Source organism: Mercenaria mercenaria, chromosome 15, assembly GCF_021730395.1.
Source record: "Mercenaria mercenaria strain notata chromosome 15, MADL_Memer_1, whole genome shotgun sequence".
Taxonomy (NCBI): Eukaryota; Metazoa; Mollusca; class Bivalvia; order Venerida; family Veneridae; genus Mercenaria; species Mercenaria mercenaria.
The window spans coordinates 27,297,829-27,310,029 of record NC_069375.1 but is presented as its reverse complement, the minus strand read 5'-3'; the positions used below and the strand labels follow the sequence as shown (position 1 = coordinate 27,310,029).

Genomic DNA, 12,201 nt, shown 5'->3' with positions numbered 1-12,201 from the left:
CACTATGTTGGTTTTCTCATGGCACGGCTCATATACTCAATGAGTGTTCTCAGAAAACCACGAAGACGGTCATTACGTGTAACTGGTGTAAAAATAGAAAATCCGTGTAGTCTGAAATCTCTTTAACGTGCCCACAAATATTAAACGTTATTCGGATTTTAGTTAAGTTGGTCTGCAGTTCGCAGTTCGCAGTTCGCGTTTCGAATTGCGAACTGCAAACTGGTCTGCAGTTCGCAGTTCGCGATTCGAATTGCAAACTGGTCTGCAGTTCGCGATTCGAATTGCGAACTGTAAACTGTTCTGCACTTTTCGATTCAAATGTCAACGTGAAGTCTGATCAACAATGTCCTGCACATTGCAGACAAGAATGCATTTCACAGTTGGTCTGCAGTTCTCGTTTCGAATTGCGAACTGCAAACTGGTCTGCAGTTTGCGATTCGTGTTGCGAACTGCAAACTAGTCTACAGTTTACGATTCAAATTTCAAAGTGTGCAGTCTGATCAGCACTGCCCGGCAAATTGTAGACAAGAATGCATTTCACATTTGGTCTGAAGTTAGCAGTTCGCGTTTCGAATTGCGAACTGCAAACTGGTCTGCAGTTCGCGATTCGAATTGCAAACTGTAAACTGGTCTGCGCTTTAAGCTTCAAATGTCAACGTGCAGTCTGATCAACACTGTCCTGCGCATTGCAGACAAGAATGCATTTCACAGTTGGTCTGCAGTTCGCGTTTCGAATTGCGAACTGCAAACTGGTCTGCAGTACGCGATTCAAATTCGAACTGCAAACTGGTCTGCAGTTCGCGATTCGAATTGCAAACTGTAAACTGGTCTGCGCTTTACGATTCAAATGTCAACGTGCAGTCTGATCAACACTGTCCTGCGCATTGCAGACAAGAATGCATTTCACAGTTGGTCTGCAGTTCGCGTTTCGAATTGCGAACTGCAAACTGGTCTGCAATTCGCGATTCGAATTCGAACTGCAAACTGGTCTGCAGTTTGAGATTCATATTGCGAACTGTAAACTGGGCTGCAGTTTACAATTCAAATTTCAAAGTGCAGTCTGATCAGCACTGTCCAGCGCATTGCGGACAAGAATGCATTTCATAATTAGTCTGCAGTTTGCATTTCGCGTTTCCAACTGCAAACTGCAAACTGGTCCGCAGTTCGCGTTCCGAATTGCAAACTGCAATCTTGTCTGCTGATTACAATAAAAATTTCAAAGTGCAGTCTGATCAGCAGTTTCTTGCGCACTGCAGACAAGAATGCATTTCACAGTTGGTCTATAGTTCGCAGGTTGTGTTTCCAATTGCGAACTGCAAACTGGTCTGCAGTTCGCAGTTCGCGTTTCGAATTGCGAACTGCAAACTGCAAACTGGTCTGCAGTTCGCAGTTCGCGATTCGAATTGCGAATTGCAAACTGGTCTGCAGTTCGCGATTTGAATTCGAACTGCAAACTGGTCTGCAGTTCGGGATTCGTATTGCAAACTGTAAACTGGGCTACAATTTACGATTCAAATTTCAAAGTGCAGTCTGATCAGCACTGTCCAGCGCATTGCGGACAAGAATGCTTTTCATAATTAGTCTGCAGTTCGCATTTCGCGAACTGCAAACTGGTCCGCTGTTCGCAGTTCGCCTTTCGAATTGCGAACTGCAAACTGGCCTGCAGTTCGCAGTTCGCAGTTCGCGATTCGAATTGCGAACTGCAAAATTGTCTGCAGTTCGCGATTCAAATTCAACCTGAAAACTGGTCTGCAGTTCGAGATTCGTATTGAGAACTGTACACTGTGCTGCAGTTTACGATTCAAATTTCAAAGTGCAGTCTGATCAGCACTGTCCAGCAAAATGTAGACAAGAATGCATTTCACAGTTGGTCTGCAGTTTGCAGTTGTCAGTTCACGTTTTTAAATGCGATCTGCAAACTGGAAAAGTTAAGAAGAAATGAAAAGAAATGAAAAATCTTGAAATTGAGCTTCTCTATCTTGCAGGATTTTTTCCAATGAATTTAGTAACATTTTTATGGAGGAGCCGCCCATATCAATTACCGGTGACGAATATAGATAAGCTTAAATATAAGCAATGAAAACATGTAGAAGTTATTAGCATGTTTGTCACGGGATGTAACATTTCATGTTATTTAAACTTAATTGTGACGTGCGCCGCGCATAGCGGGGAAACTAATACTTTTCCCTGGCGGTATCGTCTGCTGTTTAATTGAATTGGATATCCTCGGCAATGAACGTGTTATTACGAATATTAACGGAGATGTCCGAGGCACTTCATCCTTGCCCGTACAGTCTTTGTGAATTCTTGTCATGTAGGTTACATTCTACCAATTCAATTCCTTATTTATTTCATATTAATAACAAAACATTCAGACCTCATTTTCAGCACTTTAGAGCATTTCAATGATATGAATACCATGTCTTCTTCTCAAAAATAGAAAAATATTGACATGTTATGTTGTATATAAGAAAAATAATCTGTTCTGAGAAACATCACCCTCTAAAAATGCCCCCATGAAAACAGTCGTTTAGCAATTACGCGTAGGTAGACATTTTTCGCAAAGAATAAAACTTATTCCAGGAAATTTACAATGAAAATGGTCTAGATCTATTCTCAATACAATAAGCAATAAACATAAGCCAAAAATTTAACTGTCACCTCCTCATGTCACTCATTATAAACACAAACTGCGAACTATAGACCAACTGTGAAATGCATTCTTGTCTGCAATGCGCAAGAAAGTGCTGATCAGACTGCACTTTGAAATTTTTATTGTAATCAGCAGACAAGATTGCAGTTTGCGAACTGCGAACTGCGAACCGCGGACCAGTTCGCAGTTGGAAACGCGAAATGAGAACTGCAGACCAACTGTGAAATGCATTCTTGTCAATTCGAAACGCGAACTGCGAACTACAGACCAGTTTGCAGTTCACAATTGGAAACACAAACTGCGAACTATAGACCAACTGTGAAATGCATTCTTGTCTGCAATGCGCAACAAAGTGCTGATCTGACTGCACTTTGAAATTTTTATTGTAATCAGCAGACAAGATTGCAGTTTGCAATTTGGAACGCGAACCGCGGACCAGTTCGCAGTTGGAAACGCGAAATGAGAACTGCAGACCAACTGTGAAATGCATTCTTGTCTGCAATGCGCAGGACAGTGTTGATCAGACTGCACGTTGAAATTTGAATCGTAAACTGCAGACTAGTTTGCAGTTCGCAACACGAATCGCGAACTGCAGACTAGTTTGCAGTTCGCAATTCGAAACGCGAACTGCAGACCAACTGTGAAATGCATTCTTGTCTGCAATGCGCAGGACAGTGTAGATCAGACTGCACGTTGACATTTGAATCGTAAAGTGCAGACCAGTTTACAGTTCGCAGTTCGAATCGCGAACTGCAGACCAGTTTGCAGTTCGCAATTCGAATCGCGAACTGCGAACTGCAGACCAGTTTGCAGTTCGCAATTCGAAACGCGAACTGCGAACTGCGAACTGCAGACCAACTTAACTGATATGTTATTCGGATTTTTTTAATGAAGCGATTGTTTTACCATGATATAATTATATGACAGGTATCGTACCATCACATAAAATATAATGACAGCCGAACACAAGTGTAACTTTAAAAAATATACTTTTTTTGCAGCAACTCTTTTCTGGCATACATTTATGTTTTAAAGTCATTATAGAAATAAACAGACAATTTTATATATTTTCAGACACTTTGGAACGAAGTGCGCTGGATGTGATAGAGGCATTCCTCCTACGGAAGTAGTCCGGCGCGCACAGGACAATGTTTATCATTTGGAGTGCTTCGCGTGCTTGATGTGCAGCCGACAACTTAACACGGGAGATGAGTTTTATTTAATGGAAGATAAGAAACTTGTTTGTAAAACAGATTACGAAGCAGCGAAGGCAAGAGGTGAGGGTGAGTTACCGATTGCATCTATTTACTCTCTTTTTTTCCCCCTGGAAATGTTAAAAATTTCATACTAAAAACTGTTATTGTTGTTTTTGAAATAATATATCACGTTTAGTCATATATGTTGTAATTTTCAAATTTATCCAAGTTCGCAGACAGATAAAAATCAAACGAAATTATATTACAATTGAATAAAGTTCTTCCATGATCGAATTCTAGTCCGTGTATAACAGAATTTAAATATGTTTTGGGAAATATGACGTCATCCATTTTTATCAGTATGAAACATAGCCTGTAAGTCTATCATCATCTCGAATAATTCCATGACAAATGTTGTTCCCTCCCTGCAATGTCACTTTCAATTCTTCAATTTATTATACCAATTTTGTATTATCTGATAAAAAGAATCTGTTTTTCTAATCTTGTCTAAAAGCTCGACCCCGTATCACATCCTAGTTAATCTATAACCCGTGTAATGTTCATTTTGCAACCGTAATTACCTGTTATATAAATCATTTGCAATATACCAAATATATTATTCTAATCCGAAAAAACAAAACAATTTCCAATACACTTTTAAGACAGGAAAATAGTTAAAAATAGGATTGTAATGGATCATTTTGAGGTAATGGACCCGTTATGGCACTCGGCAATCTCCGTGAGATTAGGTATTCTCCGGCGTAAAGTAGTTCGGCATTCTTCTGACATACATTGTTCTTTTAAATATTTAAAATTTAAATGATGTTCATCGGTAAGCGATGTTAATTCAAATACAACGGCATGTCGGCATGAGAGATATCCAGCAAAAAATGAATTTCGTTATTTGGAGAGGAAATACTGCGTTTCTGTATTGAGCCGTGCCATGAGAAAACCAACATAGTGGGTGTGCGACCAGCATGGATCCAGACCAGCCTGCGCATCCGCGCAGTCTGATCAGGCTCCATGCTGTTCGCTTTTAAAGCCTATTGGAATTGGAGAAACTGTTAGCGAACAGCATGGATCCTGACCAGACTGCGCGGATGCGCAGGCTGATCTGGATCCGTGCTGGTCGCAAAGCCACTATGTTGGTTTTCCCATGGCACGGCTCTATTATATTTGTGTTTTTTTTCGGCTTGTTGTTTGGCAAAAACATTTTTTAAAATAGCGCGTGATAACTTTCCCCTAGGAAAACATAAACAAAATTGAATAGATTTGAATTCTATATTTTGCTGATGTTCTGTGATATTTAAACGTGATGCCCTCAGTTTATCACATTTTAACCAAACTGCAACGTGAAGTAGGTATGTTCACAGGAAAATTTTCACATTCTCAGTTTCTATTAACACTTCAAGTCTCAGCTGATATGTACACTTCTAGAGTGTCTCACACTTTCCCAGGTTAAATTAAAGACCTTTCTTTTAAAGTGTTACAACTGGTGTGTAAGGTAAAACATATGTTGCAGAGTAACACTGTTTTAAGTGAACACTATGTATAAAGTATCTGATTCGCGTTTTATTAAATAATCAGTGCCTTTGTATTGTTTATCTTCCGATTTACAACGGTTCAAAATTCAGCTAGGCAGGAACTGAACGCCGAGTGGTTAGATATCCCAGTATCTGAACAGCGACCCGTGGTAAATCAGTAGACCACAATAATGCGTTGTTTATTTTCAACAAACAGCAATGTATATAACAAATAATTAATATTTCAGAGGGTTTTGGAGACTATGGTCTGGATGACGCCAGCAAGCGTCCACGAACCACAATAACTGCCAAACAACTTGAAGCCTTGAAAAGGGCATACAACGAGAGCCCGAAACCCGCACGTCACGTGCGAGAACAACTGAGTGCGGAGACGGGGCTTGATATGAGGGTGGTACAAGTCTGGTTTCAAAACAGGTCGGTAGAAATTATTCATTTTATGCAAAAACAGTAGAATATCGGGTCCTTTGTGGTCAGTTTATCCCTGATTTCGAACCATTTTTATACGCCCGAAGGGACGTATTATGTTATGGTGCCGGTGTCCGTCTGTCCGTCCGTTGGCAATTTCGTGTCCGCTCTGTAACTTTTGAACCCCTTGAAGGATTTCAAAGAAACATGACACAAATGTTCACCACACCGAGACGACGTGCAGGACGTATGTTTAAGATGTCTCAGTCAAAGGTCATATAAGTGTGTTTCGTGTCAGCTCTGTAACTCTTGAACTGCTTGAAGGATTTCAAAGAAACTTGGCATAAATGTTCACCACACTGAGTCGACGTGCAGAGCGCTTGTTTCGGATGACTAGCTTCAAGGTCAAGATCACACTTAGGAGTGAAAGGTCATATATGACTTTGCTGTGTCCGCTCTGTAACTCTTGAACTGCTTAAAGGATTTCAAAGAAACTTGGCACAAATGTTCTTCACACTAAGGCGACGTGCAGAGCGCATGTTTTGGATGACTCGCTTCAAGGTCAAGGTCACACTTAGGGGTCAAAAGTCATATATGACTTTGCTTTGTGTATATTTCTATGCAATGCAGGGCCTTGTTTTTATTTGGCAGATCCCTTTTTGTTCTTTTACAATATTTTTTTTTTAATTACTTCCCTTTTTTGTTACTATAAATAGCCTATTTTGAAACTTTTTTATTATCTGCAGTAGGGAAAAACCGAGACCACTTTTCTGTGGTACAACATGGATGGTACATCCAATTTTTAGATGTATTTTGACATAACTTTACCTGGTAAGAATATTTTTGTGGACTTAGATTTTTTTTTGGAATTTCTTCTTTTTGTTGTTCATGTCCTTTGGGCTTCAACAGTCAAGTTCTTTAAATTTTGCTCCCATCCTCTGATGTAACCCTTCGGGCGTATATTGCCCCACTTGGCGGCGTTCTTGTTTGTCATTTTTTTTAACCAAAGTTAAGCAAAAATGGTTGTAGAATATATATTCAAACATATTTACAGGAGTTATAATGCCGACAAGAATGCTTTGACTTGACCGAATGTGTTAATAGGGTTGACTGAAACTGGAATGAACGCGAAATGTACATGTATTTCGTGCGTGGAAAACTGTTATTCGTATTTTGAAACTTCATTTTCATACTATGAATATATAAGTTTTGGAATAAATGCCCACCTGTCTTAAATTATAGTTGAACGTTGCGTGTACATTGTTATTAACAAATATTGCATGACAATGGTTCAATTCATCCTGTTTTATATCCGCACACATCTAGCCTATTCATAGCAAATAAAATGAGCCGTGCCATGAGAAAACCAACATAGTGGGTATGCGACCAGCATGGATCCAGACCAGCCTGCGCATCCGCGCAGTCTGGTCAGGCTCCATGCTGTTCGCTTTTAAAGCCTATTGGAATTGGAGAAACTATTAGCGAACAGCATGGATCCTGACCAGACTGCGCGGATGCGCAGGCTGGTCTGGATCCATGCTGGTCGCATACCCACTATGTTGGTTTTCCCATGGCACGGTTCAAATGATATTTTTGAGAACAGCCTATGTTGACAGTACTAGTAAACCTTATCGCTGATATTTTGACTGCAATCCTTTGGAATCATAGAACGTTTCAAAGCAACATAATAACAGCCTCGGTATCATTGAAATGTGCAACACCCTTCACGCCCTCTAGCGCCGGATTAAGCAGAATTCTTAGTAAAAATGAATGTTCTCCAGGATCCCAAAGAACCAAAAAATATAACAACACTGAGCCCAAATACGGGACGACTTTTTACAGACGCCACAGGGCATACTTGATAAAATCTGAGCAAACTTGTTTCTATTTATAGGCGTGCTAAAGAGAAGCGACTGAAGAAAGATGCCGGACGTCAGAGGTGGAGCCCTTATCTTAGACAACTTAAAAAGAACGGGGATATAGATAGCTCTCTTAGTGACGATAGGTCAGAGGATGGAATGACAGACTATCATGGTTGGTGCAAACATTGTTTCTAAGCATTTCGTTTTGATGAAATTCCCTTAAGTTGACAATGTATAATTAGACTATTACCACATTTTTAATAATTACGACTGCGCGAAATAAAAACGGTCTACATTCACGTTTGTCATTGGTTTAACAACCACCCCCGTCTTAAAACCGGGCGTAATCCATGATATTAGAGGTGCCGAAAGTGTTTTTTTTGCCTCCAAGTAGCTTTTATATTATGCATCTATATATGTTGTTTTCTTTGAATACTGTGATTGAAAAAAAAGAACTGTTCTTGACCTGATCCTCTCATTGCAGCTGTCAATGTTCAATGATTTTATACTCCTTCCTTAACTACTGGTTTACGTGGTATTTTGAAATCTCATTTCAGTCGATTTAGATGAGATGGACCCAGGTTCCGTGCATAGTGGGCGCCTCTCTAGTGATATCTTTGCTGGTTCCATGGAGCATGAACAAAACATGACAGGTCACGGACACCATGTGCCCCCTGGCACACCTCCCATGGAAAACTGGGGTCCCTACGGGGGAATGATGAATACTCCCAACTTTATGGAGCGGCGCTCTCCCGGTATGAATGGACATTTACTCCAAATGGATGGCATACCCCAAATGATGGGCGCAAATCCAATGGCACAAAGGATGATGCCTCCGGATATGAACGATAATGGCCGAGGATATCCAGATTTTGGACCAAATTCAAATCATGTTGAAGTTTACTGAATGAAAAGTGAAAGTCGAAGCAAAACGTTGATTTATCATAACTTGATTAACTTAAAGTCGAAACTGACTAGACAATGACTTTTGAGTATTCGTCAAGTAAAAAACAAGATCGGGCTAGTCAAGGAACGGTAGGCTGCATTCATAACAAAGCATTATTCTGTGTTTTGGTTGTTGATATTGGAATACTATGTTCATCAATTTCATGTGGAGATAACTGTCTTGTAACATTGAATTAATGAAGTGCTTATTGTTTGAATATAAGAAGAAAAAGAAAACATCGCTGACAGATATTGAAACTTACAATATGTTTTCTTATGCTGACGAGAAAGTATATATCTCACGAAAAACTTTAATAATAAAAGCTAGCATATAACTCAGTCATGACCAATCTAGGTAAGCAAGTACAAATTTGTTTCAAAGTCGTGGTTTTATTTAGTGTCATTTTCTGTGTTTAGGATTCACGTGGCATTAGTTGTATGTTTCATATATTAATAAATACCGGAATACGATTCTTTAGCTGCTAGTATAATTTAATTTACTAATAAATCTTTTGTTATGAAATGTTATTTTAATCATTTTTATACTTTAATTAAGAGCAATAACCAAAATGCATGCTACTTCCAAGACCCTCTTGCCGATGGGTCATATGAATGTATAAATCGATTGTTTAAGAGAATCCAGGTTTATCAAAGAGCGATGAATAAACTACAAAAAAGAATTTTGTAGCAGTTTATGTGAGAAAAAAGAAGTAGCGGTTTTAAAAAAAAAGTTATTTCAAACAAAATATTTTGATCTTAATGTTTTTATTGTTCTGCTTATAAAATTTATTTGATAATTATTTATTTTGTTTTGGCATGTATAGTTTCTATTTTATTTTAGACTATGGAGAGGATATAAAAATGTGCAATATTAACATATCAGTTCAAGTCAGTTTATGTATACAAGTTATTTGTTTGAAACTCTAGTCTTTAATGTATATTGCCATTAGAAAAATGTTACTTAAATACTACATGTAAAATAAATAATATATAAATATATATGATATTGTATGTACATATTTCACAGAAATATAGATGAAATGTCAATATTTATATGTAGATGAGGAATGCTTGAGTGATAATTGAGCCGCGCCATGGGAAAACCAACATAGTGCATTTGCGACCAGCATGGATCCAGACCAGCCTGCGCATCCGCACAGTCTGGCCAGGATCCATGCTGGTCGCTGTCAAAGCCTATTGCAATTAGAGAAACCGTTAGCGAACAGCATGGATCCTGACCAGACTGCGCGAATGCGCAGGCTGGTCTGGATCCATGCTGGTCGCAAATGCACTATGTTGGTTTTCTCATGGCGCGGCTCATATGTTTTTCATTATCATTACCAAACCTGATGATATCAAACAATACACCCCATGAAGATTCCAGTAATTTCTTTTCTACGTCATTTTGTCCTGTATAGGCTATATAAGTACAGGTAGTTCATTTTACCGCGGAACTTATGTTTGTCATTTTCAACTTTATGGCAGAGATTGACTGTACAAGTCATGTTGTTTATTGAAAGAATATCTCTTAAAGGGACTGACCTCCAGATCGCACGACAACAAAGACATTTTTAAAGGCTTTGAAATTTAGTCTTGATTAGGCATCTATTAAACATAGTCCAGAAACAAAAACTCATGTTCTATTATTCATAATATGATCACACTTCAGTTTTAAAGAAAAATCATTTTTAGCCAAAATCTGTAGCCCAGTCCCTTTAAAAATGAGTAAACAATTGCGTGTGTCACGTTACAAATAAAGACCAGAGAAAAGAAATTCATGTTTGCACATATAAATATATATCATATAAAATGCATTAACATACATTCCTAGGTTCTTGTTTCGGCTCATAAAAGTTAACACTTTATTAAAACACATAAAAGACATAACGTTTAAGAGATTTAGAAAATAATATTTTACTATACGTTTCCATTACTGAAAATTTACATCTCTGGTAAAGAAAAATGCAAAAAGTGAGAAATTAAAACAAAACAATTTATTATCGACATAGTTGATTTACACATACTGTTCAAAGTAATCTTTCGAACGAATTTTGAATAGAGATCTCAAACAATTTTTTTTTTTGACATGTACCTTAAAACTGGATTTTTAAAAACTTTTTTTTATGTTTTAAGAGTTTTTTTTTACATATAGTTCAATGTACCTTGCATAAACCATGGTTCAATGGTTCAACGATATACGGCGAAACTTAAACGCTGATTCAGTTAATAATAACTGCAAAGTGAATGTAATGTCGTCATGTTAAACGGTGCATCGTAATGATTTTTCGCAGATATTATACATGTAAATCATCCCTTCTGTTTCTTGAAACAGATTAATGAGCCGTGCCATGAGAAAACCAACATAGTGGGTTTGCGACCAGCATGGATCCAGACCAGCCTGCGCATCCGCGCAGTCTGGTCAGGATCCATGCTGTTCGCTTTTAAAGCCTATTGGAATTGGAGAAACTGTTAGCGAACAGCATGGATTCTGACCAGACTGCACGGATGCGCAGGCTGGTCTGGATCCATGCTGGTCGCAAACCCACTATGTTGTTTTTTTCATGGCGCGGCTCGTTTGTATTTATATTCACATCCAAATGAAATAAATACTGCGGAAAAGATTTAAAACTATGACCATATTTGACTTTAATCATCATTTCTAAAATATGAAATGTATTCAGTAAAATGGTCTTTTTATTGCGACGAATTACTTTCACGTATTTGTATCAGCAGGTAACCATGGTGACCAGTGAATTATCCGTTGTTATTGGTTATTCTTATCGACGATTTCTATATTTATTGTCTGAACATGTCAAGTTTTTGCAGCATAATGTAATAAAACAAAAACACATGATATTTTAAAGCGTAGTTTCTTTTTCTTTCGTATATTGTCTTTTTTTCCAGCATGTTACGCGCAAACGGGTTATCTCTACAGTACAGCGGTGTTCGAGTCCCACGTACTGAAACTTCTATCAAACATAGATATATCGTAAATATAATAAAATTATCAAATAATGTTGATGATTATAGAAATTTTAAAGGAATTTTGTTACTCGCTGTAATCAGCTGAAACAACAACAACAACAAAATCAAGTGATTATAACTGAATGTTGGAAGAAATAAAACGTCTTTAGTGAGCTGCTTTTTACTTGAAGCAGTCATTGTATTTTTTACAAAATTTGACTATTATTGAATGAACTTTATAAAAATAAGATTCAAACAATGCAAACGTGTAATAAAGCCATAAAAAGATACATGAAATATGATTTTTCTGATGTCAAATACATGTATGTGCAATATTCAATGTTATATTGTATATCAGCTCATGTTGTCACCAAGATGGCAAACCGTTTCATATACTAGTAACTGGAAAAGTAAGAGCCACATGTAAATATATGGAAGGTTGCCGTTCCTGGTGAAATGTTTTGTCTGGTGGTATATTTCTGCCAACCACATATCCACTTATTTATCTCGAAATTCTTCGTAAAAATGCCACTTCTTCAGGTATTATCAGGCAAGTGAAAAAACTGCGTTAAGTATCTTAAAAGGACAAAACTGCCTGTTGGTGCCCATTACTCACTTACGTTAACTAGGTA

The 12,201-nt window shown here is 37.9% G+C and overlaps 1 protein-coding gene across 2 annotated transcripts in view; it reads left to right on the top strand.

The window, feature by feature from the left end:
- The window catches only part of LOC123549573 (LIM/homeobox protein Lhx3-like), a 32,113-nt gene extending 20,652 nt beyond the window's left edge, over positions 1 to 11,461 (top strand). Inside the window, exons 3-6 of one of the 2 annotated variants that reach the window (XM_045337771.2) lie at positions 3,728 to 3,930; positions 5,621 to 5,807; positions 7,693 to 7,832; positions 8,218 to 11,461. In XM_045337771.2, the coding sequence (XP_045193706.1) occupies positions 3,728 to 3,930; positions 5,621 to 5,807; positions 7,693 to 7,832; positions 8,218 to 8,567 (880 nt within the window). In that variant the 3' untranslated portion in view covers positions 8,568 to 11,461. Of the gene's footprint in view, positions 1 to 3,727; positions 3,937 to 5,620; positions 5,808 to 7,692; positions 7,833 to 8,217 lie in introns of both variants that reach the window. The other variant, XM_053524857.1, reaches the window with a different exon arrangement.
- The last annotated feature ends 740 nt before the right edge of the window (positions 11,462 to 12,201 follow it).